At 43.9% G+C, this 27243-nt stretch overlaps 1 protein-coding gene across 3 annotated transcripts in view; it reads right to left on the bottom strand.

The window, feature by feature from the left end:
• Positions 1-27243, bottom strand: part of pik3r6 (phosphoinositide-3-kinase regulatory subunit 6) — a 93420-nt gene that overhangs the window by 36889 nt on the left and 29288 nt on the right. For 2 of the 3 annotated variants that reach the window (XM_080208930.1, XM_080208932.1), the window contains exons 2-8: positions 16430-16594; positions 14060-14152; positions 13600-13707; positions 9917-10008; positions 7886-7951; positions 5698-5830; positions 508-577 (exon numbers count right to left, since the gene is read on the bottom strand). In XM_080208930.1, coding sequence (XP_080065056.1) covers positions 508-577; positions 5698-5830; positions 7886-7951; positions 9917-10008; positions 13600-13707; positions 14060-14152; positions 16430-16442 — 575 coding nt within the window. In that variant the 5' untranslated portion in view covers positions 16443-16594. The remainder of the gene's footprint in view (positions 1-507; positions 578-5697; positions 5831-7885; positions 7952-9916; positions 10009-13599; positions 13708-14059; positions 14153-16429; positions 16595-27243) is intronic. The other variant, XM_080208931.1, reaches the window with a different exon arrangement.

Genomic DNA, 27243 nt, shown 5'->3' with positions numbered 1-27243 from the left:
AATTAGACTTGTAAGATTCCTGACCGTATAATGTCATCTTGTTGGTGTTAGAATCTGCTCTGCAAATAGTGAGAAAAGCTGTTTATCCTATTTGTTATTGAGTGATATGTTAGCAAAGGGTTAACAACTACCTTCCACTTTAAACCTAATCGGTATGCTAGTTGTTTAATCATACCAGGAAATATAAAGAGGTTACAGACAGCACTGGGTGTTGGTTGTGGAGTTGAATCAGAAAATAAAGTGAGTTTAGGAAGCAGCAGGACTTGCCTTTCCTTTACTGTACCTCAACTGAAAGGCTCAAACCTAATGGAGTCACATTTGGCTTCACATTCCTGTCACATTGAATCTCCAACCCCGAGCTGGCATTATTCTCCTATATGTGGGCCATAGAATCTAACCACAACATATAAATGACCCCAAAGCTGGAAATAGGTCAGATATGCCACGTTATTGCCATTCATTCTTGAGAAACTTTCATCCACTTATCATCCATTTGATCATACTCACTTTTCCAAATGTGGAAATTTGTCGTTCTTCAGACCATGTTCGGAAATAATTAACCTTTGGTATAACACACCTGTAACAACAAGAGGCTTTAATTATCATAGATTCCCTACAGTGCCAAAGGAGGCCATTCGGCCCATCAAGTCTACACCAACCACAATCCCAGTCAGGCCCTATCCCCCTGACCCTACTTATTTACCTTACTAATCCCCCAGACACTAAGGGGCAATCTTAGCATAGTCAGTAAACCTAACCTGCATGTCTTTGGACTGTGGGAGGAAATCAGAGCACCCAAAGGAAACCCAGGCAGGCACGGGGAGAATGTGCAAACTCCACACAGACAGTGACCCAAGCCGGGAATTGAGTCAGAGTCCCTGGCACTGTGAGGCACCAGTGCTAACCGTGGTGCAACCCCATAAAAAGATCCTACTGAGATTTTGAACTCGGATTGCTGGATTCAAAGTCCAGAGTGCTAATCATTACACAACGGAACCCACACACAAAGTTTGAAATGAGGAATTGCTGCTGCATGTCTCTAAGTATCAGAAAACTATTTTATCCAATTGCCTATCTAAACACTTCTGGTGATACCGTGGCTGGGATTCTTTGGCCATTCACGCCCCACTGCCACTGTAAGGGAGGATGGAAAATTTTCAAAATCTCTGCTCACTTCAGCAGGATTGGAGAATCACGCCGGTATGAATGGCCGGTAATTCCAGCCCCAATCTAGAGCAGGCAATTAGAGTTCTGAAACGTATTTAATTGAAAATGATACCTCCAGTTGATCTTGAACTATTTACATTGAGAAATATCAACATTATGAACTTTCATGTCGATGGGGAGACTCTCTGTCTGTGTGAAAGTGGCACCGGAAGTCCCGTCCCCAAACTTGGTCCCCACAATTTTTGTGGTGGAGGGTTGAACTTTGCACTTCTGCGGAGTTGTATACGTTAACATGCAGCTGCCTTCAGTCTGATCTGATTTTGCAAGGGGGGAGTGGGAAATATGATGTGTGCCCATTAGACCCAAAAGGAGAAGATCCCAGCTTTACCAGAGATGATAGGGGTGGGAGGGTAACCTTTGAAGAGATAAGGTATCCCTTTCAATAGGGTCCCAAGACAAATTTGGGAGAGGTCAAGTGACTTTAAGATTGTTAAAAGTACACATGAATGTGTGTAAAAAGTGCATAAACTCAGTGGGACTGACAAGCTCATTGAAGCTATCAAAAGAAGCTGTCATTTACATTTACATCTCCTGTCATGTAAATGTTTGGGGAAAAAGTGTCTGTAGTGTTAAAAAAAAGCACTTGCTATTTTACTCTTTGTTGGCATGCACCTCGTAGGTGTTAGCTCAAACAGCAGTAGGTGGAAGATCATCAGCTATCACGAGTTAGCATTGAAGCTATAATGGATCATGGCGTGAGTGGAGAGGTTGGCACAAAGGTTCTGAGCAGCCACTGGATAGGGAGGGTTAGGTGGTGGGCATCAGATGGTTTGGGCTGTCTTGAGTGGGGCATGGGGGTTGTGTGAGTGGAGTTGGGGGAAGGGGTAAATGCTGGAGAGAATTTTTTTTGGTTTCATTCTTTTTTCACAGCTGGGACAAAGTGTGAGAACTCCAGATCACCTCTACACCCGACAATTCCTGTGCCTGCCTACAAACTTTCTCTCGGGGTAGTGGGCATAACGCCCATAAACCTGCATCCCCAGAACAAAAATCTGAACTTCAACGACACTTTTTCAGGAGCCTGATTCTTGGAGTCAGGATTTCTCCAAATATTGTGCGCCTGACATGAGGGCAAGAATTCCAGGGACAGTGGGTGCTAACTGGAATTGGGCCTGCTGCCCACAGGAATAACACGGGCCACGGAGTTTGGAGATGAGTGTTGTAGGAATAATGATACTGAAGTCTGAGCTATAGTTAATAAATAGGAGTCTGAGATAGGTGTCTTTATTATCAAGGTGTTCCAGGACTGAGTGTAGGGCCAGGGAGATGGCATCTGCTGTGGACCTATTGTGGCAGTAGGCAAGCTGTAGTGGATCCAGGTCATCTGAAAGATAGGAATTCATGGCTAGCCTTTCGAAGCACTTCATAATGGTGGATGTCAGAACCACTGGATGATAATCATTAAGGCACGCTGCCTGGCTTTTCTTTGGCACTGGGATGACGGTCATTTTCTTGAAGCAGATAGGGACCTCAGATTGGTGTAGAGAGGTTGAAGATGCCTGTAAATATCCCCGTCCACTGACCCACACAGGATCTAAGTGTTCATCTGGGTACCCCACCTATTGTAGAGATGCCGGCGTTGGACTGGGGTAAACACAGTAAGAAGTCTGACAACACCAGGTTTAAGTCCAACCAATTTATTTGATAATAAACTCACAAGCTTTCGACGTTCCCCTCTTCATCAGGTGAATGAAGAGTCCTGGCCTCAGACAGAGCATATAAAGCACAGACAGTTTACAGATTACTGATTAGAACGCGAATCTTTACACCTAACCTGCTGTTCAAGTCTTAAAGTGGCCGACAATGTGAGTGGAAGGAGCACTGAGCACAGGTTAAAGAGATGTGTATTCTCTCCAGACAGTACAGTAAGTGAGGGAATGCTGGTCCCTTAGAGGATGAGAAGGGGGACTTAGTGGTAGGGGATGGGGATATGGCTGAGGTCCTGAATAACTTTTTTGTTTCTGTCTTCACGGAGGAGGACGTGAATAATTTGCCGGGTGTTAGAGATGGAAAGGTGGTAGGACTGGAGGGTCTCGATGACATTACTGTTACTGGAGAGGCGGTGCTCGACAGACTGGAGGGACTGATTGTGGACAAGTCGCCAGGACCGGATGGAATGCATCCGAGGGTTCTGAAAGAAATGGCGGAGGTGATAGTGGATGCCTTGGTGGTTATTTTACAGACGTCGCTGGATTCCGGGGAAGTGCCGGAAGATTGGAAAGCGGCTAATGTTACGCCGTTGTTTAAGAAGGGTGCCAGGCAAAAGGCAGGGAATTATAGGCCGGTTAGTTTAATGTCTGTTGTAGGTAAAATGTTAGAATCCGTCATCAAGGAGGAAATAGCGAGGCATCTTGAGGGGAATTGCTTGATAGAGCAGACGCAGCACGGTTTCGTTAAAGGGAAGTCGTGTCTGACAAATTTACTGGAGTTCTATGAGGAAGTGTCTAGGGCGGTGGATAGAGGAGAGCCGGTGGATGTGGTCTTTCTGGATTTTCAGAAGGCGTTTGACAAGGTACCTCACAGGAGGTTATTGCAGAAGGTCAGGGGACAGGGAGTTGGGGGTAGGGTGTTAGCGTGGATAGAGGATTGGTTGTCAAATAGGAGGCAGAGAGTGGGGGTCAATGGGTGCTATTCGGATTGGCGGATGGTGACTAGTGGAGTGCCTCAGGGGTCGGTGCTGGGGCCTCAGCTATTTACTATTTATACAGATGATCTGGAGGAGGGAACTGAGTGTAGGGTGTCGAAATTTGCTGATGACACCAAGATTGGAGGAAAGGCAAATTGTGCAGAGGGTGTGGAGAGTCTACAGAAGGATCTAGGTAGGCTGGGCGAATGGGCCAGGAAACGGCAAATGGAATTTAATGTTGGCAAGTGCGAGGTGGTCCACTTTGGTAGGAAGAATGGTAGGAAGGATTATCACTTACGTGGCGAAAAACTGCAGCAGGTGACGGTGCAGGGGGACCTTGGGGTCCTTGTGCATGAGTCGCAAAAACCCAGCTTGCAGGTGATCAGGAAGGCGAATGGGATGCTGGCCTTCATAGCGAGGGGGATTGAATATAAAAGTAGAGAGGTCTTGCTGCGGCTGTATAGGGCATTGGTGAGGCTGCAGCTGGAGTACTGTGTGCAGTTTTGGGCGCTGTACTTACGCAAGGATATTTTGGCCTTGGAGGGAGCGCAGAGGAGGTTTACTAGGCTGATGCCGGAGTTGAGGGGGTTGAGCTATGAGGAGATGCTGAATAAACTAGGCTTGTACTCGTTGGAGTTTAGAAGAATGAGGGGAGATCTCATTGAGACGTATAAGATGATGAAGGGATGGATAGGATAGAGGTGGAGAGACTCTTCCCGCTCAGAAAGGACAGTAGGACTAGGGGGCACAGCCTCAAGATAAAGGAGGGGCGGTTTAGAACGGAGTTGAGGAGGAACTTCTTCACTCAAAGGGTGGTGAATCTCTGGAATTCTCTGCCCGTTGAAGTGGTGGAGGCTACCTCGCTAAATATTTTTAAGACGCGGGTTGATGGGCTTTTGATAAGAGAGGGGATTAAGGGTTATGGGGAGAGGGCGGGAATGTGGAACTGAGCCACGACAGATCAGCCATGATCTTATTGAATGGCGGGGCAGGCTCGAGGGGCTGGATGGCCTACTCCTGCTCCTATTTCTTATGTTCTTATGTTTTACAAACCCAGGCAAGTCATGGGGGTTACAGATAGTGCGACATGAACCCAAGATAAAGATCAGCCTGCCATTAGTCCAACTAAGATCAAACTGTCTTTTGGAATAGTGGTTTGTAGGTTTTCTGAAGACAAATGAGAAAATTTTCTGCCAAACATTTGCCCTTCCATTACTGAGTCAGGTTTGACTGATCTATAATCACCAGTGCTTTGATGTACGATGGGTATGCTCAATTAGATATTGGAATACTGAGTTAGTCACAAGGACTGGCTTGTTTCAAACGCGCATCATCTGGTGTGACTCTCAGAGAGCTACCTTAACCGTTAGGGAAACCTGCTTGGTGGGGACAACTGAAAATTGCCTTTTTTCACAAGCTGGGGCACAGCGATGTTTGCAGAGTTTGAGAAGACAACCAGTGCAATTCTGTAATCTGGAGTGAGGCAGAGGGCAGGGCGACATTTTGGATGAGATTCGCTGGCCTCTCAGCCACATGTTTCCCGTTGACAGGAGATGGTGGGTTGTTTGCTCGTGGTGGAGGTTCTCTGGTACCCCCACAGAAATTCCCATTGACATCAGCCCACACTGGCGGAGGTGCGTTGCTGGCGGGACTGGAGAATCCCGCCGGTGTGAACAGACGGAGAACTCCAGTCTTTATTTCCCTGAAACCCACCCCTCCCCAACACCCAAAGCAGCTGGTGCTTACACCTGCACTCACAGGGAAGCTCTACATTAAAGAGATTGATTATAATAACTGTACCCTCCAAAACCTAAAGGTTTATCAGTTAGGTCGTGTTCGCTTACCTGGCGCTTTTCGTTCAGCTTTCAGCATAACCGCATATTCGTGTGCAATGGTGCAGTAGGGCTTGGCGAAGGATAGCAGCCTTTTGCAAAATTTGTATGCTTTCTCGAAAAGATCATCAGGAACATACGCAGCCTGAAATGTAAACAGGTCATTTTTCTTTTAGAAATTTGATTGTATAATGTTTAAACGTCATTTCATTTATTTTCTTTGATGAGAAGTAACTTTGCAAATACATCGACCAAAATGGTAGCCGTTAAGCGTGGCTACAGAAGACACAAACCTGAGAAGCAAAACTTAAAAGGCACTGAAAAGCCAATAAAGCAATTTGAAATTAAAATGCAAGATGGTTTTTGATGCGCTGGGGATTGACATATAGAACTGGGATTTACATTCTGTGAAAGTCTTGGGTTTTGCTTTTTTTTGTTCCCTCCATAAATTTACAGTTTTAAAAGATGCTTCACGTTCTCCACTACAGCAGGAGTTCTGAATTGAATTTAAAAACATAATAACATTGCAAAGTCAGGAATCGTTGCAAGAAGAGAAATGGTTGAGAAATGCAAAGTGGATGACGTATTTCATTTAAGATGTCACTGAAGCTATCCACTTGCTTAGATAGAGTAAGAAGTCTCACAACACCAGGTTAAAGACCAACAGGTTTATTTGGAATTGCGAGCTTTCGGAACACTGCTCCTTCCTCAAGTGAGTGGCGTCTCTACTCACCTGATGAAGGAGCAGCACTCCAAAAGCTCACGATTCCAAATAAACCTATTGGACTTTAACCTGGTGTTGTGAAACTTCTTCCTGTGTCCACCTCAGTCCAACGACAGCATCTCCACATCATGTTTAGATAGATGTAAAAGATCCTGTGGCAGTATTCATAGAGGAATATGATTTCCCCTATGGGGTTCCATCTAACATTCACCCCTTAATCAATACTGCCAAAAACAGACTAACTGACCAACTATCTGAATGCTATCGGGGCATTGCTGTAGGCAAACTGACTGCTATTTTTGACTTTACTAGACCAGGGATAAGTAATTTATTGGTTGTAATCCTGAGGACAACAAAGTTGCTATATGAATGCAAGATTTTTTATGCTAATATAACTATAGTACTTAAAACAAAAAAGAAGAAAAGTTCCTGGAAGAATCGAAAATATCTTAATTAAAAACCTTTGATCAGCATCCCCAATCAAACAAACTAGAAAGGCATCAGGTCTGCCCACATCAATCGAAAAAATTGTTTTGAAACTAAGTCAATTGGAAATTAGCATCTGCAATTTTCACTAGGCTGGGGGCATTCGTTGGTCAGGTAGGTTTTATAAAGCATTATTTTCAGTTGATTTTTCTCCTCATTTCCAACTAAAGAGATTGCATCTCTCCATTCATATACACCTGCAATTTTGAAATGTCAGGAGGTTCTGAAGGTGCAAATTATACCTGCACATTTCTTTTATAATACTGGGGTGGCACGGTGGCTAGCACTGCTGTTTCACAGCACCAGGTCAATTTCCATAGAATCCACAGAATCCCTACAGTGTTGAAGGAAGCCATTCAGCCCATCGAGCCCACACCGGCATGCAAGAAACACCTGAAATTCTGCTGTGCAATCTCCGAAACAGACTTCTATTTAGCCAAGGAAACCATTTATAAAATGACCAAATGTACCTGCTTTGTGCATCTCAAAAGGAGAACCTTAATGAATTGCAAATGAACAGCTAATTGTGACATTTGTAATGGCTCTGTAATAAACTGTTAATGCAGTGTTTTGAGCAGTATTTGCCCTTAATTTTTTAAAGTCAATTATAAGTGGATAAATTTTCATCATAGTACTGCTGGAGTTACATCTGCTTTACGTTAAGTTGTTCTTTCTCTACACCCTAGCTGTGACTGTAACACCACATTCTGCATTCTTTCTTCTCCTCCTCCCCTACGTACTCTATGAACAGTATGCATTGTCTGTATAGCACGCAAAAAACAATACTTTTCACTGTATCCCAATACATGTGACAATAATAAATTAAATCAAATACAGCAGTGAATACTGAGACACCACTGTTGTTTAAAATAGGCTCATATTAAACTTGTATGCTAAACAGAACAACTTAAAAATTACACCCAGTCAAAACCATTTATGCTACACTTACCCTGCAGGTCAAATATCGAGCAGATTTCACCCTGTACTCACCTGAATAATCGCATACATCAAGATGTTCAGTAAAGGTACAATGTAGTGCTTATTGTTTTCCTTCGCCTGTTAAAAGAAAATCCAGTCACTGTTGGACTCAAGACTTAACAATTCTCAAGAATCAAGCCATTAACAAATTAAATGTTTTCTATTTCATCAATTACGGCATTGAATATATATGTTTGTGTTCCAAAGAATGACTTTGATGGGGAACAGAAGGTGTGCAGTACACCAAATCAACATATACTCTGAGTAGTCACATACATCCACCTTAAAAATATCTTAACCTCTAATTTGGGTGTGTGAGGTTGGAGAGGATGTTCCTTCAATTTACTATTTATATTAAAATAAATGTATGTATATAATAAATGAATGATTTTGCGACAAATAATAGGAAATATCCCCTCCAACGTAAGAAAACCTCTGAGTTTGTTGTTTAGAACCATAGAACCCTACAGTGTAGAAGGAGGCCATTTGCCCCATCGAGACTGCACATTCAACAATCGCACCCAGGCCTTATCTCCATAAGCCCACACATTTACCCTACTAATCTCTCTGACACTAAGGGGCAATTTAGCACGACCAATCAACTCAACTTGCAAATCTTTACAGCGTGGGAGGAAACCAGAGCACCCGGAGGAAACCCACACAGACACAGGGAGAACATGCAGACTACACAGACGGTCACCCAAGGCAGGAATCGAAACTGGGTCCCTGGCACCGTGAGACAACAGTGCTAACCAGTGTGCCACCATGCCACCCACTTCCTGGGAGGCAGGCTGACAATTATATCCCTCTTAGTGGGTGCATATAGACATGAGTTTTATGATCAACACTCAAATACTACAGTTCACATAATTCAGCAAACACTGCAAAACCAAAAGCTTCAACATCAACATTTTCACAAAACTTTGTTGCTAAGTTCAATGACAAATGGTAGGGTACTACTGGTGTAGCTTGCTTCTATGCAAGATGGTTGAAGGATCTGTATCCACAGAATATCAGGGGTTTGTCACTCTTTCATTATCATTGACAGATCACGGGATGATTCCCCCAGCCTGCTCTAGCAACACACTGGGTTGGGAGGCATCAGCGGAGGCTGTTTTGCCCAGAGGCTTCCCACTGGACGCTAAGGCCTCCCAGCCCAAGATTTAATATTGCATCCCATTAGTGGGAACAGGCTGCAGTCGCCAGTCCTGCTGGCGTCCGTCCTCCCCTGCCAGGAGTGGTTCACTCCAGCGGCATTTACTACTGCTCCCTACACCAGTAGAGAACAGGTGGCCCGAGCCTTCTGGAGGGAACAGAGGCCATTGGGGCCCCCCCTCCCGCCCGACCCCCCAGGAGGTTGGGAGATAGTAGGAGTGTGCCTCTGGGCAGGGCCAGCCTGGCCCCCAGCACTGCCCAAGGGGCAAACCGACAATGTCCAATGGGTACCTTAGCATTGTCCACTAAGCAACAGGCAGGGCCAAGGGGACACAGCCAAAACCTATTGGGGGACGGGACCTATACGGGATGATCACTGGGGTTTCCACTCTCACGATGCATTGAGATTGAGGGAGGGTGGCAATCAGGGTTGGCCATATGGATTTGGAGCGGTGGGGGTTGAGGATGAGGGCAGGGGTAACATCGGCGCTGGTCTGGAGAGGTGCAGGAGGCGAGCAATCAGGGGGAGTGAGTGGGTCAGAGAGGCAACGATGGAGGGAGGGGTTGCGAAGCTGGCTAGCGACCGGGAGGCTGGCAACGGGAGGAGCCACTGTACATGCGCCAATCGCAGCGCTGACAGATCAGCGCATGCGCAGTAGCCCACTCAGTGCTATGCTGCCGGCCTCTCCAGCGAGAATAGGCCGTGTCCCCTGATTTTCAGAGGGAATCCCACTGGGACACCCTGCGATGCACAGAGTTTGGGAGATTCATTCTGAAAATACCACTAAAAAAAACATAGAAAGCTATTCCCGTTTTCAAACAAATTGGGACTTGGAATTTTTTGGGGAGAATCCCGGCTCATGTGTGTATTTTTAAATAATTTCTCACCAGTTCCAGCTCACTAATGAGAATTTTGACCAGAGAAATGTTGCTGTATGGGTCTCGTTCGGTCTTCTTGTGCAATGTCCATCTAAACATCCCTGTGGAGAAGAATAAATACAGTGGTTTCATTATTTACAATAGTTCAAATAAACATATTTAGTCTTAAGACTGGAGGGCTGATATTCTGTCAGAAAGCAAAAGCAGTTCTAAAAAAGCAGAGATAAGAGCAAAGAATTGGACGGCACGATAGCTCAATGGTTAGCACTACTGCCTCACAGGGACCTGGGTTCAATTCCTGGCTTGGGTCACTGTCTGTGTGGAGTTTGCACATTGTCCTTGTGTCTGCATGGGTTTCTGGTGCTCTGATTTCCTCCCACGCTTCAAAGCTGTGCGGGTTAGTTTGATTGGCCGTGGTAGAAATTGCCCCTTAGTGTCCTGAGATGCGTAGGATAGAGGGATGAGTGGTTAAATGTGTGGAGATGTGGGGGCGGGGCCTTGGTGGGATTGTGGTCAGTACAAACTCGATGGGCCAGATGGCCTCTTTCTGCACTGTAGGGTTTCTATGATTCTATGAATCAGAGTCCCTGAGGAAAACATGAAACTTGGGCAAAGGTTTCAAGCCATTTGAACAACACTCATGTTCATGCACATTGTGCATTATTTGTTTAAGAACATGTAATTATGGAAGCTTTTTGATATGACTTAGATCTCAGCACAGATCTCTACGAAGTAAAAGTAAAGTAAGTTCAAGATATAGCAACAAACTACAAGAAAAATAACATTTTCTGCTTCATCTAAGAGTCTAGGCTTAATTTTATACATGCGTTGAGCCAGCAGAGGAAATTTGTATGCATTTTGTTCATCTGAGTCAGATCCTATAATGAAGTGAGGTGCACTTAGGGGCAGGAATCACTAGATGAGCATAAAAGAGAGAAGAAATGATGCTATAGTGTAATTGTGTGTGTAACACAGGTGCATCAGGGTTTTCTTTGTTCTTTTACACTGGGTAGTTGTCTTATACCCCAGTTATGAATATCTCTGCACATAAATAAGGGCCATGATGTGGAGATGCCAGCGTTGGACTGGGGTAAACACAGTGAGAAGTCTGAAAGAAACCTGGTGTTGTCAGACTTCTTGCCATAAATAAGGGCGACATGGTGGCATAGTAGTTAGCACTGTGACCGCACAGGGCCAGGGATCCAGGTTTTATTCTGGCCTTGGATGATTGTGTGGAGTTTGCAAGTTCCCTCCGTGTCTGTGTGGGCTCCCTTTGAGTGTTCCAGTTTCCTCCCACAGTCTGAAAGGTTGATTGCCCCTCAGTGTCGGGGGATTAGCATGGAAAATATGTGGAGTTATGGCTATAGGGCTTGGGTGGGATTGTTGTCAGCACAGTACCAATGGGCCAAATAGCCTCCTTCTGTAGTCTAGGGATTCTATTCTATTCCAAATACACAAGAAACTCTGTGACTCTTCAGCTTTAAAAATAATTAGTTATACTCTGTGAAAGTTTAAACAGTTTGAACAGTAAGGATCAGGAATTGGAGTTATCTGACCAGTTATGTCATACTAAATGGTTCCAGCAATATACACCATACAGTTCTGTCTATACATGTCTCTAAAAACCTTGAATTGCATGAAGACACTGTAGGGCTTTAAAATAATATCCTCCAATGTGCAGTCTAATTTGAGGATTACTAATGTTGCACTAATATATGTTCGTTTATTCACAGTACAAGTTAAGGACCCTGATTAAACCTATGTTATCCCTGTGTTCCCACTTTTGAAGAATTGGATAATGGCCTGTCACTCTGCTGTTGTCGTTTCCTCAGTTTAAACCAAGTTTGCTCCCTAAGCCTCAGCATGATCCTCACCACTCTGTACTTACCAGTGACCTTTGCCCCTTTTAAAAGCAGGCCATTTAAAATTGCACGCAGCATTCTAAAGTTGCCCTTATCAAAGGTGAAAGATCTAAGCTGCTGAATTGGATTGGTTAATGAATTGCCATCTCATTAGGAATAATCAGTGAGTACTATGCTTGCATTTCTATTTTCCTAAGAATTTAAATTCATTGGTAATGATCCACTTTCAGTTGTAGGAATTCTATCCACTCCATGACTGTATGTGTGTGACTAGTATTCCTTGACCTCCAATTCACAGAAGCATTGAGGGTGGGATCCTCCCCCAAATAATTCTAAGTGCCAAATTCGTGAAAAAACTGGAGTAAATCTTGGGTTGGTCAAACACCACCCTGGTGGCCAGCCCCAATCGCTGGCCTCCCTCCCTCTGTCATTGCTGAGTGCAGAGTGGCAGTGGGACACCCCCCACAACCGATCTCTCCCACCCCAGGGAGGCCCCGCTCCCGATAGATCCTGCCTCATTCTGGCCCCGATGGTCTGTTGGCAGTGCCAGGGAGCCAGGCTGACAATGCCAAGCTGGCAATGCCCAGGGGTCACCCCCCCCCCCCCCCCTCCTTTACCCTCGATCTCCTGAGGTGCCTCTATGGTCCCTTCAGTCCAGTGGGGTTGGGCTGCCAGCTCCTTGCTAATGGGGAGCTGTTGTAAACCACAGTGGAGTGAAACTCTCCTGTTTTTTTAAAACCTTATTCCAATCCAATCAAGTCAAATTAAAGCCAATTCAGAGTTCCAACAAGTTGGGACATTCCCGATCCAAGCTGACAAGACAGGGCTCTCACCTCCTGTCTTGGGCTTGATCTACATGATCCAAGCTGACTGGAGTAGGTGTAGCTCCTCCTCCAAGGCTTGATCTAATTTGCATCTTAGCCAAAAGGGAGGAGAGAGGCTAGTGGGCCTGGAGCATAATGAGCCTGGTTGAGTTTTTTGAAGATGTAAGGACCATCAAGTGTTTCACACAGCTTTATCAGTCTGGTTACACAATGGACTCAAAAAGACATTTAAGGGATTGTGTATATACACAACAGCAGATAGAACTACAATTTAAATATCAAATATATTATTGCTAAATTTAAAAAAAGGCAAATCATAAGGCTGTCAACCAAGTATCAGTTGTAGCATTAGACCATTGGCAGATCAATCATAGAATCCTTACAATTCCACTCAGCCACTACCTCTGTAAAACCCCATTTACCCCATAATCCCCCTAACCCACACATTTTGGGACACTAAGGAAGAATTTAGCATGGTCTATCCATCTAATCAGCACATCTTTGGACTGTGGGAGGAAACCGGAGCACCCGGAGGAAACCCATACAGACATAAGAAGAATGTGCAAACTCCTCACAGACAGTGATCTGAGGCCGGAATTGAACCTGGGACCCTGGCATTGTGAGGCAGCAGTATTAACCACTGCACCACTCAGTTATATTTGAAATCTGATCTAAGTAATGGCTCATTATTCTTTAACTGGTAAACTTAAAAATCTTTCCTCAGAAACTGCAGATCCCTTAGCACTACTGCCTTGAATCCTGTCTTGGGTCACTGTCTGTGCGGAGTTTGCACGTTCTCTCTGTGTCTGCGTGGGTTTCCTCTGGATGCTCCCACAGTCTGAAAGATGTCTGGTTAGGTGCATTGGCCATGCTAATTCTCCCTGAGTGTACCTGAACACTAGGTGCCAGAGTGTGGTGACTAGGGGATTTTTACAGCAGCTTAATTGCAGTATTAATGTAAGCCTACTTGTGACACTAATAAATAAACTTAAATTTAAAAACTTACCTCGACTGCACTGGACTCCTGAGGGTCCTTCTTCCAGTTCCCGTACAATGGCTTTTACACTGCGCAGAACATCAGCCTCAGCATTTCCTGCTATACCGGGGCTTCCAACTAAACAAATCAAACAGAGTAAGACACATTTTACCAAGAGCTATCACAAACACTGACTCTCAGAGTCTCCAATCCCCATGGAAATGGGAGAATGGCCATAAGAAATAAAGTGTCAGAAAAATATTCTCTCACAGCCTGATTTGTTACAATATTGTCTCATCTGAGATCTGCAGCAGCAGAGGGTTGGTTTAAAAAAAAACAGAAAAACATTATGAGGGGAAGGTAAGAGTCTGAGAAAATTGGAGGTGAAAGGAAGAAAATGAAAAGAAAACTGGAGAAACTGTGATAGAAAGAGCCAAACGGACGCAAAGGTCGGCGCATTTCTAGATCTTACTATGTTGGCGTCACCTACCCCCAGTACTTGTGCAGTAGTCCTTTGACAACCTTGTGCTTTCTGTATGTTTTACCTCCCATGACGCTGCAGTGTTTTTTACTGGATCCTTCACTGAAACAAGCATGAATAAAAATAATTTCATAACATAAATAAACCCAGTGATGACAAGTGCCATTGACTCCTTTTCCACCCATTAATTCTGTATTTTAGAGACACTAATTTCTTGTCTGTCCCATGAAAACAATCAAGCAGCCCAAAGATGTGAAGGTTAGGTGGATTGGCTGTGCTACATTGCCCCTAAGTGTCCCAGGATGCATAGATTAACTGGACTAGCCACGGGAAATGTGTAGGGATAAGGCAGGGGAGATGTCCTGGATAAGATGTTTTGTCACAAAATCAGTGCAGACCCAATGAGTCAAATGGCCTCTTCCACATTGTAAGGATCTATAATTAACCTTTTTTTCAGTCTTCAAATCTCTTGTTATACCTTTCTCAAGCATTAGGAAGTGTCGAATGGTACAGCACAGAAGGTGATGATTCAAACCACAATGTCCACAAATCTTTGAAAGATCCTATCCAATTAGTCCTACTCTGTCTCTGTAGCCGTGCAAGTTGTTCCCTTTCAACTGTTTATTCAACCCCTTTTGAAAGTTACCGTTTTGTCAACATTAAGGACATTTAAATGGTCATTGGATAAACAAGTGGATGATATTGGAATAGTGCAGGTTAGATGGGCTTTAGATTGGTTTCACAGGTCGGTGCAACATCGAGGACCGAAGGACCTGTACTGCGCTGTAATGTTCTATCTTCTATTTTGTTGGTTCCGCCACTCTTTCAAACAATGCATTCCAAACCATAGTAACTCACTCTGTAAATTATTTTTCTTTGTGCTAATTATCTAAGATCTGTGTCTTTTTGTGATTAACCCTTCTTGACATTGGAAACAGTTTCTCCAAATTTAATCTATCAAATCCTTTATGATTTTGAACACTGTGCTGGGATGATTTTCTGGCCATGCTCATCCCAAAGCCAGAAAATCCCACCCAAGGTCAACGGACCTTTACATGGTCCATGTCCCATCTGCTACAGGGATACCATTGGAGTGGGTGGGATGGTGAAATTCTGGTTATGAATTTTACTCTTGTATTTTGGAATCTTAGAATCCCTACAGGGTGAAAGGAGGCCATTTGGCACATTAAATCTGCACCAGCTCTCTGGAAGGGCACTCTATCCAGGCCCACTCCGCTGTCCTTTCTCCATAACCCCATGCATTGAACATGGCCAATCCAACTAACCTACACATCTTTGGACTGTGGGCGGAAACCAGAGCACCCAGAGGAAACCCATGCACACATGGGAAGAACGTACAAACGCCACAGAGACAGTCACCCAAAGCCGGAATAGAACATAGGTCCCTGGCATCGTAAGGAAAAAGTGCTAAACACTGTGCCGAATCTTATAGCAGAGAAAGAGGCATTCCACTCAGCATGACAGTGTTATTCATATAGTCCTACATCCTAGCTTTTATCTCCCCGTAACCCTGTGAATCAGTTCGCTTCAAACCTATGGCACTCTGCTCGAAGACTTCAAGGTTTTCTACTCCCTTCACAAAACAGAAGTACTATTGTACCAAATCCTCTCTGCAACCGCTGCCAAAGCCTTGATATTCTTCCTAAAATATGATGCCTGGTATTTGCCACAATGCTCCAATTAAGGCCTAAGCAGTGTTTTATAACATCCTTTTCCTTGCGCTTTAGTCTGTCTCTCCCTCTCTATAAAGCTAAGGATCCCTTTTAATTTGAAGTGGCTTTCTCAACTTGTAATTCACACTCGTAACAGTAACATTTCCCTGATGTAAAAATACTCTGACATACTCCACATCTGGTAGAGCACCACTCCCCCATATAGCCCATATCACTCGCAAAAAAATACCCCAACCAAGCTAACACCTCTCAGAATAACTGTGGAATGTACTCTCACCCTCCACAGTAACAATCCCCAGTGGTACTCCAAGCTTCTCACATTAGTACCATTGGAGATAACGAGAGTCCTTACTGTGCCATTCTTTTAATATGCAACAGATTTATCACAGAACCATTCTGGTATAACCCACACGCCCTGTACTGCAATGTACCACATTTCTGTTACCATTTATTCAGCCAGGGGTCATTGATCAATTGTCAGAGCCCCAATTTTAATCAGCATCTCCGAACTGAGTCAAGTGCGGAAATTTGGATTACAAAACCATGAAAAAAATCCATCGCTTTTGACGGGACTATGACTGAAATTCACAACAAGTTACACTTCAGAGCGTAAACGACTTAGTTTCTGTGAACAAAAGTGCTGAGACAATATGGGAAGTTTCTACATAACTTCACTCAGACTAACCTCCAGGCTCCATTGTTAAAGTGCTGCTTAGTGTCTTCAACGGAATCGAGTAGCCACATACAAGAGATTGACTGGGATAAAAGCCGGTTTTCCCGATTGTTATATTGATTGCGACTGTGGGTCCTGATGATATCTACATTTTTTTCCTCCTGTCACCGTTTACAGCTACAAAATTAAAAAAAGAGAAACAATATTACAATAGTGCAGAGTGTATTTAAACTGTGTTCGCAAAGAAGCTCTGGCTGTTAAACCCACAGTTTTAGGTTCAGTGTTCAATACCATGTTTTTCCGTGAATGGTTTTTTTTACAAATGTGCTTTTTTTTTTAACATGCAACATCATAACCAACACAACCACCATGTGGCTAAAATTGCAACTTTTTAACAATCAAAGAGCTAGGATACAATCTACTATACGGACAGAGCTGTATAGCCTTCAGCATATTGCACAGGAAGGTGGAGGTGGGGAGGTGGAAGCAGCAGGTACCACATGTGGTTTGAGTAGTGGTATCAGAAAAATGAGCTCACTGTGCATTGAAAATACTGTCTGCATTTCTAGAGAAACATTCGATATTGCAAAGATATGCTATCCAAATAGACACTCTTCTCCTTCGGTACCAACTAGTTCTGTTCCTTTATACCCACTAAAAGACTGACATCAGCATGTACTTTGCAATAATTAAACAATTGCAATTAAAAATGAATTGTTTTTGCACTCAAATTTATAAATTAAACGTCTACAACATTATTTAACATGAACATTTTCCCTACACTTTGCAATTTTCCTCTCTGAATGGCAACATTTATTTTTGTTTTAGAGCTTACTATACTTGAGCACACTCTTCAATTTCTAAGTCTTTTCTGCAAAGGTAAATTGGGCAGGGTTCTCCTCTGCGACTCCGACCAGAAAGAGGCAAAATAATGGTCAATGATGGAAAATTCAGGCAGTGATGCCTGCTGCCAAGTCACCGTATGGCTTGCAATCCCCTCCCCCTACCTCTGCTGGTACTACCGCTGGGCAGCCACTATTTGGGAGTGGGAAAGCTTAGCTTTCCAATGAATTATCCATCCTATCTACCCGCAACTTCTCGGAGTGACACGTGGGAATTGGCAAGAGTCTAATTGTCCAGTTAGCCCCATAAAGGGGTATCACCTTGCACTGGCCTCCATTCTGACCCACATTAAGCTACCAGTTTCAACCTTGGCCTTCATCACAGGGCAGTCACTATATGGTTCCAGTCTAGTCCATCCATGTCTTTAGCTACCTCTTCTTGTCCAGTAACAGCATTTTCACTTTAGCCAGATTCTTTAGTCTGATACTCTATCTTAGGAGTTAGATCTGCTCATGCATATGAACCTCCATCAGAAAATAGATTGCATTGTGGTACTATCAAAGAGACCGGGGCAGTCTTGCACTGACAGAGAATTCTGCTCAATGGTTCTATTTCATTGACTGCTTTACAGTCAATAGTCAATGATCAGCAAGAATTGAATGTTGTCTTGGTTAACCTCTCATTAAAGCTGGTGACGCGACACCCACCCGTAGATCCCTAAAAATTCAATTTCGAATGTACAGCGCTGAATCCATCATAATAAAAGGAATTTTACACTATGAACAATGGATATTGGGACATAAATGAGAGTTCTCAACATGTGTTATTGCATAAATATGCAGCAATAGGAAATGAAAGCAAAATCAATACAGGTTAGCCTCTCAGCACCAGCTAGTTTGTTTAACACCCTACATAAGACTTTGTCCAGTGAAAATTGAAGTGTGAATAACAGATGTTTTACTATACATCCTCACTGAGCTAAGACAACACCTCCTCCCACCACACAACCCCAGAATTTCACAATGTAGTATTTGCAATGTTTATTTACAGATTATGCCTTGCATGATTGGAAGATGATCCAATAGGAGTGTATGGTCAAGAGCTACATCATATAATTTATATAATGAAGGGAATAGCCAGATGAAAGGAAGGCAAGGGATGTGTCATGCAAGCACTGAGTTAGCATTCACACTTCTACTTTCCTATCGCTGATCATCTCGACAGTTTAGCAGAAAGTGATAATAATTGTAGATCTCAGGGTGACAAGGGCAGAAGGTTGGAATGTGCTACTTGGATTGTGGATCCGTGAAGCGAGAAGAGGAAGACTGAACTCTGTTCACCACAAATGTGTGAACAGACCTTGAGCGGTTGCAAATTCTCCTCAAACCCGAATCCTTCAAGCTTTGTGACAGCCTGGTAAACCTCTGCTGCACCCTTGTTAAGGTCTTTACATCCTTCCTGAAGTCTGGTGCTTAGAATTGTGCACAACACTGCAACTGAAGCCCAAACAATGAATGATAACATTTTAGCACAATCCCTTCGCTTTTATATGTTTTGCCTCCATTTTCCAGATGATTCTTTCGGGAAAATATTGTTTTCCTCTTGGGCGATCTTCAGAATCCATTTTCTGAAGTGGGAGAATCTATTTCAAACACGCTTTTAAAAATTCAATTCAGACAAGGATCCCAATTTCCTGCCCCCTCCCCCTCCCCTGTTATGGAATCTGTAGACACGCAAGTCTCTTCATTTCTTTGACCCTGCGATATGATTTCTTACTCAGGCTCCTTGTTGGGAATGACAGGTAGGAGACTGAGACTAGGATTTTATGCTTGCAAATGTTTAAAAGCTGGCCTGATGGCGACAGATCGTGAACCCAAAGTCAGCATTCCAGTTTCTTACAAAACAGGAGGCAGGCAGGTGCCTAAATCAGCAGTCCTGCCACCATTTTAATAAGATATAACATGTTTCAGTGTTCTCAATTCTGCGAAAAGCACATTTTTTCATCTACTTTCTCCCCATGCTTAAAACTGACTTGTTTTGTGACGATGACTGGCTTCCTATTCAAGTATTTTGTGACCACTTGAGCTAATTCCTCATCAAATTTGTGGTTCCGTTGGGTGAAATGTTGCAGCCTCATGGGTGAAAGCATTGCGTGCAGTTATGGTGTCCTTATCTGAGGAAGGGCTTCCTTGCCATAGAGGGAGCGCAGCGAAGGTTTACCAGGGCTGATTCCTGGGATGTCAACAGGTCACCTGATCCAAATGTTACACTACCTATGCCATAATGATCTTTCACCAATTCTAAAGCAAACGTTACTTTGAGAGCTCTAGCAGATGTGTATCTGTCATCTCACCAACAGTTTCCTCTGCTTCAAGCTGTTGACAAAATCACCTTCTATTGCAATGTTGAAAAACCCACCAGTCACATGTTTCAGTTTTCTCAATTCTGCTATAAGCACATTTTGCTGTCGATTTTCTCTCTTGTGCTTGAAACTGGCCTATTTCGTGATGATGACTGGCTTCCTATTCATGTATTCTGTGACCGCTTGAGCTACTCCCTCGCCAAATTTGCACTTCAGCTGGGCAGGCACCGCAGATAAAATGTTGCAGACCCACGGATGAAATCATTATGTGCAGTTTTGGTATCCTTATCTGAGGAAGGATGTCCTTGCTATAGACGGAGTATAGTGAAAGTTTACCAGGCTGATTCCTAGGATGGCAGGTCTGTCATATGAGGAGAGACTAAGTCAGTTAGGATTATATTCACTGGAGTTTAGAAGAGTGAGAGGGGGTCTCATAGAAACTCTAACAGGGTTAGATTCAGAAAGAATGCTCCCAATGATGAGGCAGTCCAGGAGTAGGGGTCATAGCTTGAGAATAAGGGGTAAATCTTTTAGAACTGAGGTGAGGAGAAATTTCTTCATCTGGGTGTGAATATGTGGAATTCACTACCAGAAATTAGTTGAAGCCAAAACATTGTCTGTTTTCAAGAAGAAATTAGATATAGCTCTTGGGGCTAAAAGGATCAAGGGATATGGGAGGGAGGGGGGGGATATCAGGATATTGAATTTGATGATCAGCCATGTTCAAAATGAATGGTGGAGCTCGAAACGCCAAATGGCCTACTGCTGTTTCTAGTTTCTATGAAAGAACAAAACTGCGCTGCTCTTGGTATAATTTTCAATTTCCGTGGTCTTAATCCAAAAGTTAAGTCTTTCTACATACTTAGTCCAGCTCAACCCCAGTCCAACACTCACTGATTGTGACAACAAATGCAAAACATGATAAAACATTGAGACCAATAGGTTGAAGGATTATGTTCACAAAGTGAAGTGTGGTTGGTCAGGATCTGACTCAAATGATACATTCTCCAGTGTGGATGCTTTGGCGAGCGTTGATATAGTTGCCATCGTTTGATGTGATATCTTGTATGGGAGGGGAGGAAAGAGGGAGCCATTGATGCTAAAATGCCCAAAAGCAGCCACTGTGTGAACATTGCAGTGAATGGGGAGAAAGATCACCACACTACCAGAAGGATATGGAGGCTTTGGAGAGGGTACAGAAAAGATTTACCAGGATTTTTCCTGGTATAGAGGGCATTAGCTATGAGGAGAGGTTGGAGAAACTTGGTTTGTTCTCACTGGAATGATGGCAGTTGAGGGGTGATCTGATAGAAGTCTACAAGATTCTGAGGGTCATGGACAGAGTGGATAGTCAGAAACTTTTTCCCCCAGAGTGGAAGAGTCAATTACTAGGCGGCATCGGTTTAAGGTGCCAGGGCAAGGTTTAAGAGAGATGTACGAGACAAGTTTTTTTTTTACACAGAGGGTGGTGGGTGCCTGGAGCTCACTCCCAGGGTGGGTGGGGGGGGTTCTTTCGGGTGCTCACTGCCGGGGAAGATAGTGGAAGCAGATACGATGGTGAGTTTTAAGGGGCATCTGGACAAATACATGAATTGGATGGGGATAGAGAGATATGGTCTGTGGAAGGGTAGGGGGTTTTAGTTGAGTCAGGCAGCGTGGTCGGTGCAGGCTTTTAGGCTTGGAGGGCCAAAGGGCCTGTGCTGGAATTTTCTTTGTTCTAAAAGGAGCTTCAGCAATGGCTGGTCAATTTCATGCATGTTCCAGATGGCAATCACTGCTCCAAGAACTGTGTCACCATTCCTCACTCTGGAACTGTGCTGTGTTCATTGTACTTACTCTGTACAACTGAAACCTTTTTTTTATAAGTTATTTGTTCATGGGATGTGGGTATCGCTGGCAGGGCCAGCATTTGTTGCCCACCCCTAAAGGCACTTTGGAGTCAATCACATTGCTGTGGGCCTGGAATCACACTAGGCCAGATCACGTATGGAAGGCAGGTGTCCGGCCTTAGTGATCCAGATGGGTTTTTACCATGATTGACAATGGTTTCGTGGTCATCATTCGGCTTTTAATTCCAGATTTTTATTTAATTCAAATTTCACCATCTGCCATGGTGGGATTTGAACCCAGGTCCCCAGATCATTACCCTGAGTCTCTGCAATACCAGTCCAACAACACTGTGCCAATGCAGTGCTTTGGTGAAGGCAGTCTGCACACTGTAACCGAGCCAGCCCAGAGTGTGAATCTAAAAGCTGCAAAAGGTGGCAGCGTTGCAGGGACACCAGAGAGGGTGTCTTCCGTCTCTCAGTAATCCATCCATTTTGCATGGAGCATGCTGAGGCTGCCTCCCGCACACTTTTCCTCTCCCTCCCCTTCGCTCCAGCCACACCAAACTCACAAATCCTGCTTTGGTTTGTTTTAGCTTCCTGAGAGGTGGTGGCGGGGGGGGGGAGAACTGGAAGGAGATTTTTTTTTTGTACCCAGCTGACAGTTTAATGTCTCAACTCAGACGGCACTTCCGACAGTTCAGCACTCACTGATCATTTTGGGGCCCTTCTTCTCGTTCGTGGAGACGAGGGATGGGGTGCAGCTGTGCCACAATACGGTGTGTTTCATTGTAAATTCACTCCTGGGAATAACTCAATAATCAGATAAACTCTCTCAGCAGCCCTGTTACAATAGGCAGAATCTCAATGCACAATTACAGTGGAGCTGGAATTGTGCACTTTCAACATCACATTAATAATATCGCAACTTAGCACTGGTCAGAGGCTGAACGTCCTTCACATTTGGAATTCAAATGCACCCTGTGAAATCAGCAATGCTGATTTTCACTGAATCATTTGCAAGGCACGGTGGTTAACACTGCTGCCTCACAACGCCAGGGACCTGGGTTCGATTCCTAACTTGAGCAAATTCTGCACAGACTGTTACCCATTCTCCCCATGTCTGCATGGGCTTCCTCCAGGTGCTCTGGTTTTCTCCCACAGCCCAAAGGTGTGCATGTTGGGTGGATAGGCTAGAGTAAATTGCCCCTTCATGTCCTAAGATATGTAGGTTACACTCGATGGGCTGAATGCCCTCCTTCTGCACTGTGATATTCTATGATTGGTCTGTATGGTGAGGGAAGATTCCTTTTTGCCAATAGCCATCCCAGCAGGATTTACACCACTGGTCAAACTCATTTTCAAGATGACGTTCCCCAGCAAGTTGCTGAATAATCGTAAACCCAGGAATATATTTCAACAGGTAAATAAATTAAGAACATCTTTTCAAGTGAGCTATCCTGAAGGGAGAAATACTTCATACTAAAAATATTTCTTGGCAGAGTGAAAACTTAAAAATGACGAGTGAAATGCCAATTGAAGGCCATACTCTCGAGTCAGAAGCCTATGGATAACTACATAATCATCAATATAATCCAGGCTGATATTTCAACACTCTACTGAGGCAATGTTGTCTTGTCAAGAGCAGAATCTTTCAGGTGAGATGTTAAATGAAGGCCCCATCTGTACTCAAATCGATGCCAACGGTTCCAATATTCGAAGTGGAACATGGGGGAGTTGTGGTCTAGGTTTGTTCCTCAACCAAAACCAAGCACCAGACTGAGGGGTTTTAGATAATCTGGTGCAAAGTGGCTGCTCTGCTCTCTGGAGCTGCGACCACAATTCAGGAGTAACTCTTTGATTGGGAAGCGATTTGCAATGTGATCTTGAGGATGTGAAAGGTGCTATATATTATATTTATGATTGTGTATTCCACATGGTTCATATATTATAAAAGAACAATATTGTTTGTGAATATTTGCCTTGAAATGCTGTGTCCCAGAGCCTGTCCAGAGTGCAGCTGTAATAGCGCTCTAGAAGTTTAACATTATCCCATGAACAAATGAAGAAAAGGCATGCGCAAACCCTGTCCCTGTACTTCCCACATTATGACAGCAAAAACTGGGGGAACACCAGCGAGATCTCATTCTTGGATTTTCACCCTCACCTCTGCAGTGACACAACCATGTTATCCCCCACACCTCTGCCCCCTCAGGAAGGGAAAATCCCCCTCACTGCACTGATGTCATGTCAGTGGGGGTTACAACAGCTTCTGTAGAACGTGAAGCTGGTGAGGGGGTGGGGAGGGTTGGTGAGGACATGCCCCGGCAGTGCTTACGCATAGAGTGTCTGGACAGAAAACTCGGCTGCTTAGCTGGAGAGCTACCTGGCGGTTTTGTCACTGAAACTCAGAAAAAACAGCAGAAGATTTGGCCTGTTAGGTTCTTTTTCACCCACACCCATAATGCCATTTTAGATAAACTTGCCCTGTTCTTCTGGGAGTAAAATTAAACTGGCAACATAGTGTTCTGTGAGTCAACATGAGGCACCAGACTAAGGTCAGCAAAATGTTTTGTCACAGAACCAATGGGCATTGTTGAAGAGGCAATCCATCACCATAGAAAGAGATGGCTTCTCACCATCCTTTCAGCACACAAGGTGACCAGTTGGCCTGTCATGTCTTGCCAGCTCTCGGAATGCAGAACTCATCCACGGGATTCCCGTCTTCCCACAGTAACTCTGCACGTTCTTCCTTTTCAGATAATAATCTAATTCCCTCTTGAATGCCTCAATGAAACCCAGCTCCACCACACTCTCAGGCAGCACATTCCAGATCTTTAACGCCTGCTGTGTGTAAAAATTCCTCATGTCTCAGTTGCCTCTTTCTCCATCACCTTAAATCTGTGCCTTAAGCTTTCCAACAATTGGAACAGTTTTTCCTGATCTACACCATCCAGCTGCTCAATAGTTTTGAATACCTTCAACAAATCATCTGTCCTTGTGTGTGACACCCAGAACTGAATGCAATACTCCAGCTGAGGCCACAAATGTTTTATACCAGTTTAACACAAACTCTTTGCTCTTGTACTCAATGCCCTGATTAATGAAGTCTAGTTTACTGTATCCTTTGTGAATCGCCCTCTCAACCTGATCTGCCACTTTCAATGGCTTAGGCACCCGTATATCCAACTGCTCATGCCCTCTTTAGAATTGGAACTTTTACTTTATATTGTCTCTTCATGTTCTTTCTACCAAAATGAATCAGCTCACAGTCCTGTTTTGAACTTCATCTGCCACTTGTCTGCCCATTCCATCAGTTTGTCAATTTCCTTTTGAAGCTCTATGCTATCCTCCTCACCGTTCACAAAGTTTCCAAGTTTTGTGTCATCTGCAAATTTTGAAATTGTGCCTTTTAGACCAAGGTCAAAGTCATCAATATACAACAGGAAGAGCAAGGGGGCTCAACTCTGACTCTATCCTCTGCTTTCTAAGTGAAGCCCAGATGGATCCTTCTTGCTAAGTTTTTGTTTATCAATGGAATGTATCTTTGCCAAACATTTCAAATAGTTTCTTTAAATGTTTCCCACCAAATATTTACCTCCATCCTTTTGGTCTATTTACCCAATTAACTTTACCAGTTCTCCCTCATGTCTAGGTAATTGGTTTTGTTTCACATCCTCATTTGTAACTGGAATATGTCGCTTTCAAGTTTAACACGGAATTCAATGGTATTATGATGATTAGTTCCCAGTGGATCTTATACTATGAGATGAATAATTGCCCCTGCTTCAATACACAATACTAAATCTAAGATAGCTTTATCTCTACTTGGTTCACAACATACTGCTCCAAGAAACTGCCATAAAAATATTCTACAAACTCACTTCTAGACCACTCCTGCCAATTTAAGTGATCCAGTCGATGTGATGATTAAAATCCCACGTAATTATTGCACTGCCTTTGATACATGTTCCAATAATTTCTCACTAATGCCACGTTCAATAGAATAATTGCTGCTAAAGGTCTATAGACAACTCACATCGTATTTTCTGTCTCTTGCTATCCCTTATCTCTGGCCATACTGATTCTACTTCTGAGCCAAGATCCTTCTTTGCAAATATCCTGCTGTCATCCTTTATTATCAGGGCCATTCTGTCCATCTACTTGAAATATTGTGCAGCAGGAATATTTATTTTCCAGATCTGATCACCAGGTAACTTGGGTGTGATCTTACCTGGCATTCACGCCATGCTCCCGCTGCAGCAAGGTCAGAGAATTTGGCGGCTAGCCAAATGAACTCGTAGCACAAATAAAGATAAATGCTTTAAAACTAATAATGATAACAGACACGTGGGCTCGAATCTTATCACCATTCATGTGGGCGGAATTTTCCAATCCCACTGCATTGAACAGCAATTTGGTGGCACACCAACATCACTTCTCTGTCCATCTCGTCTTATTTATTTAATTAGTCAATTCACTACTGATTTATACAGCTAAAGTGAACAGCAAGCCCCCTAGCTTGGAGGCAATAGAAGAACACTCACCAGCTACTGGATTTTGGAAAAAAGCGGAACTCCATCCCCCACCGCAAAAAGTTCCCACCTGTACCAAAATCCTGACTGAGCACTTGTTCTTTGGTGCACTCTGTGTTCCCACTTTCATCCAAAGAGCCAGCATAAGCAAGTGGGCTAAATGGTCTCATTTTATGCTGTGGGTTTCTATATTTCTATCAACCGTGAGGATGCAAAGAATGAGGAAGATGATAATGATAAAGAGGGAGAGGAAGTCAAGCTTATACCACCAATAAAGTCCCTTGACCAATATCCTGTTCCATGTTCCTCAGCCATAACCTCTTTAGTCTCTGCTCTTGCATCATCTGCTTACTCATTCTCATGAACCAGCTCAGATACTTCAAGCCAAGAGGAAGTAGATCATTCTGCTCAGTATGGGACCCTGGGTGGCTCACATTACAACTGTAGCTGAAGGAACAGGAGATTGTCTCACTTTCCCAGCAGAGGATCCCATGGTTTCAGAGTCAGGGAATCCAGTATATGCTTAAATAGGGAGAGGGGGAAGTGTTTGGTGAAGAGACTGTGGGGGGAAATCTCAGCCCTGGGGAAATCCAGCAGCTCAAGGGAAGCTAGGATTTATTCACAGAAAAGGATAAGTGCCCTATAGCACTGCATGTGGACCAGAAGGGGCAGAGGACCTTCACCTTGACTCTCCCACTGTCAGATTACCTCCTTCCCTAGAACTGGACACACTCACCTTCTCCAATGGAAAAACCAGCCCAGGATTGAGGCCTTCTACATCCTCTCCTCTCAGGGTCAAGGATCCACCAGTAGTTGCTGGCTCAATGCCTGGGGCTATGGCCTGTTCTTGAATATTCCACACTAAGACTGATTATCACACAATTTGGAAATCAAAGCTCTGGTCACCAAGCCAGCCCCTATCAACATCGGGACCAAACATTCCTTCTACTGAATATTAAGAAAGTTTGAACCATTGTGCATTTACCATTGCCAATTGACCTAACCTACCCATCTTGGAGAGTGGGAGGAAACCGCAGCACCTGGAGGAAATCCAAGCAGACAAGGGAAGAATCCATCCAGATATTCACCTAAGACTGGAATCGAGCTCAGGTCCCTTGTGCTGTGAGGCAGCAGTGCCAACCACTGTGCTATTGTACCATGTGTTGGATTCGCCAGACAAACTAAGGCAGGGGTGCATTCAGGTGATGTTGCTGGGGGTGCAGTCTTAAGGATGGTGTGAATATGTGTGGAAGCTCATCT

This window comes from Carcharhinus amblyrhynchos, chromosome 21 (assembly GCF_965287045.1).
Source record: "Carcharhinus amblyrhynchos chromosome 21, sCarAmb.v2.hapA, whole genome shotgun sequence".
Classification (NCBI taxonomy): Eukaryota; Metazoa; Chordata; class Chondrichthyes; order Carcharhiniformes; family Carcharhinidae; genus Carcharhinus; species Carcharhinus amblyrhynchos.
The sequence above is the reverse complement of the archived record's forward strand: the minus strand, read 5'-3'. Positions and strand labels throughout refer to the sequence as shown.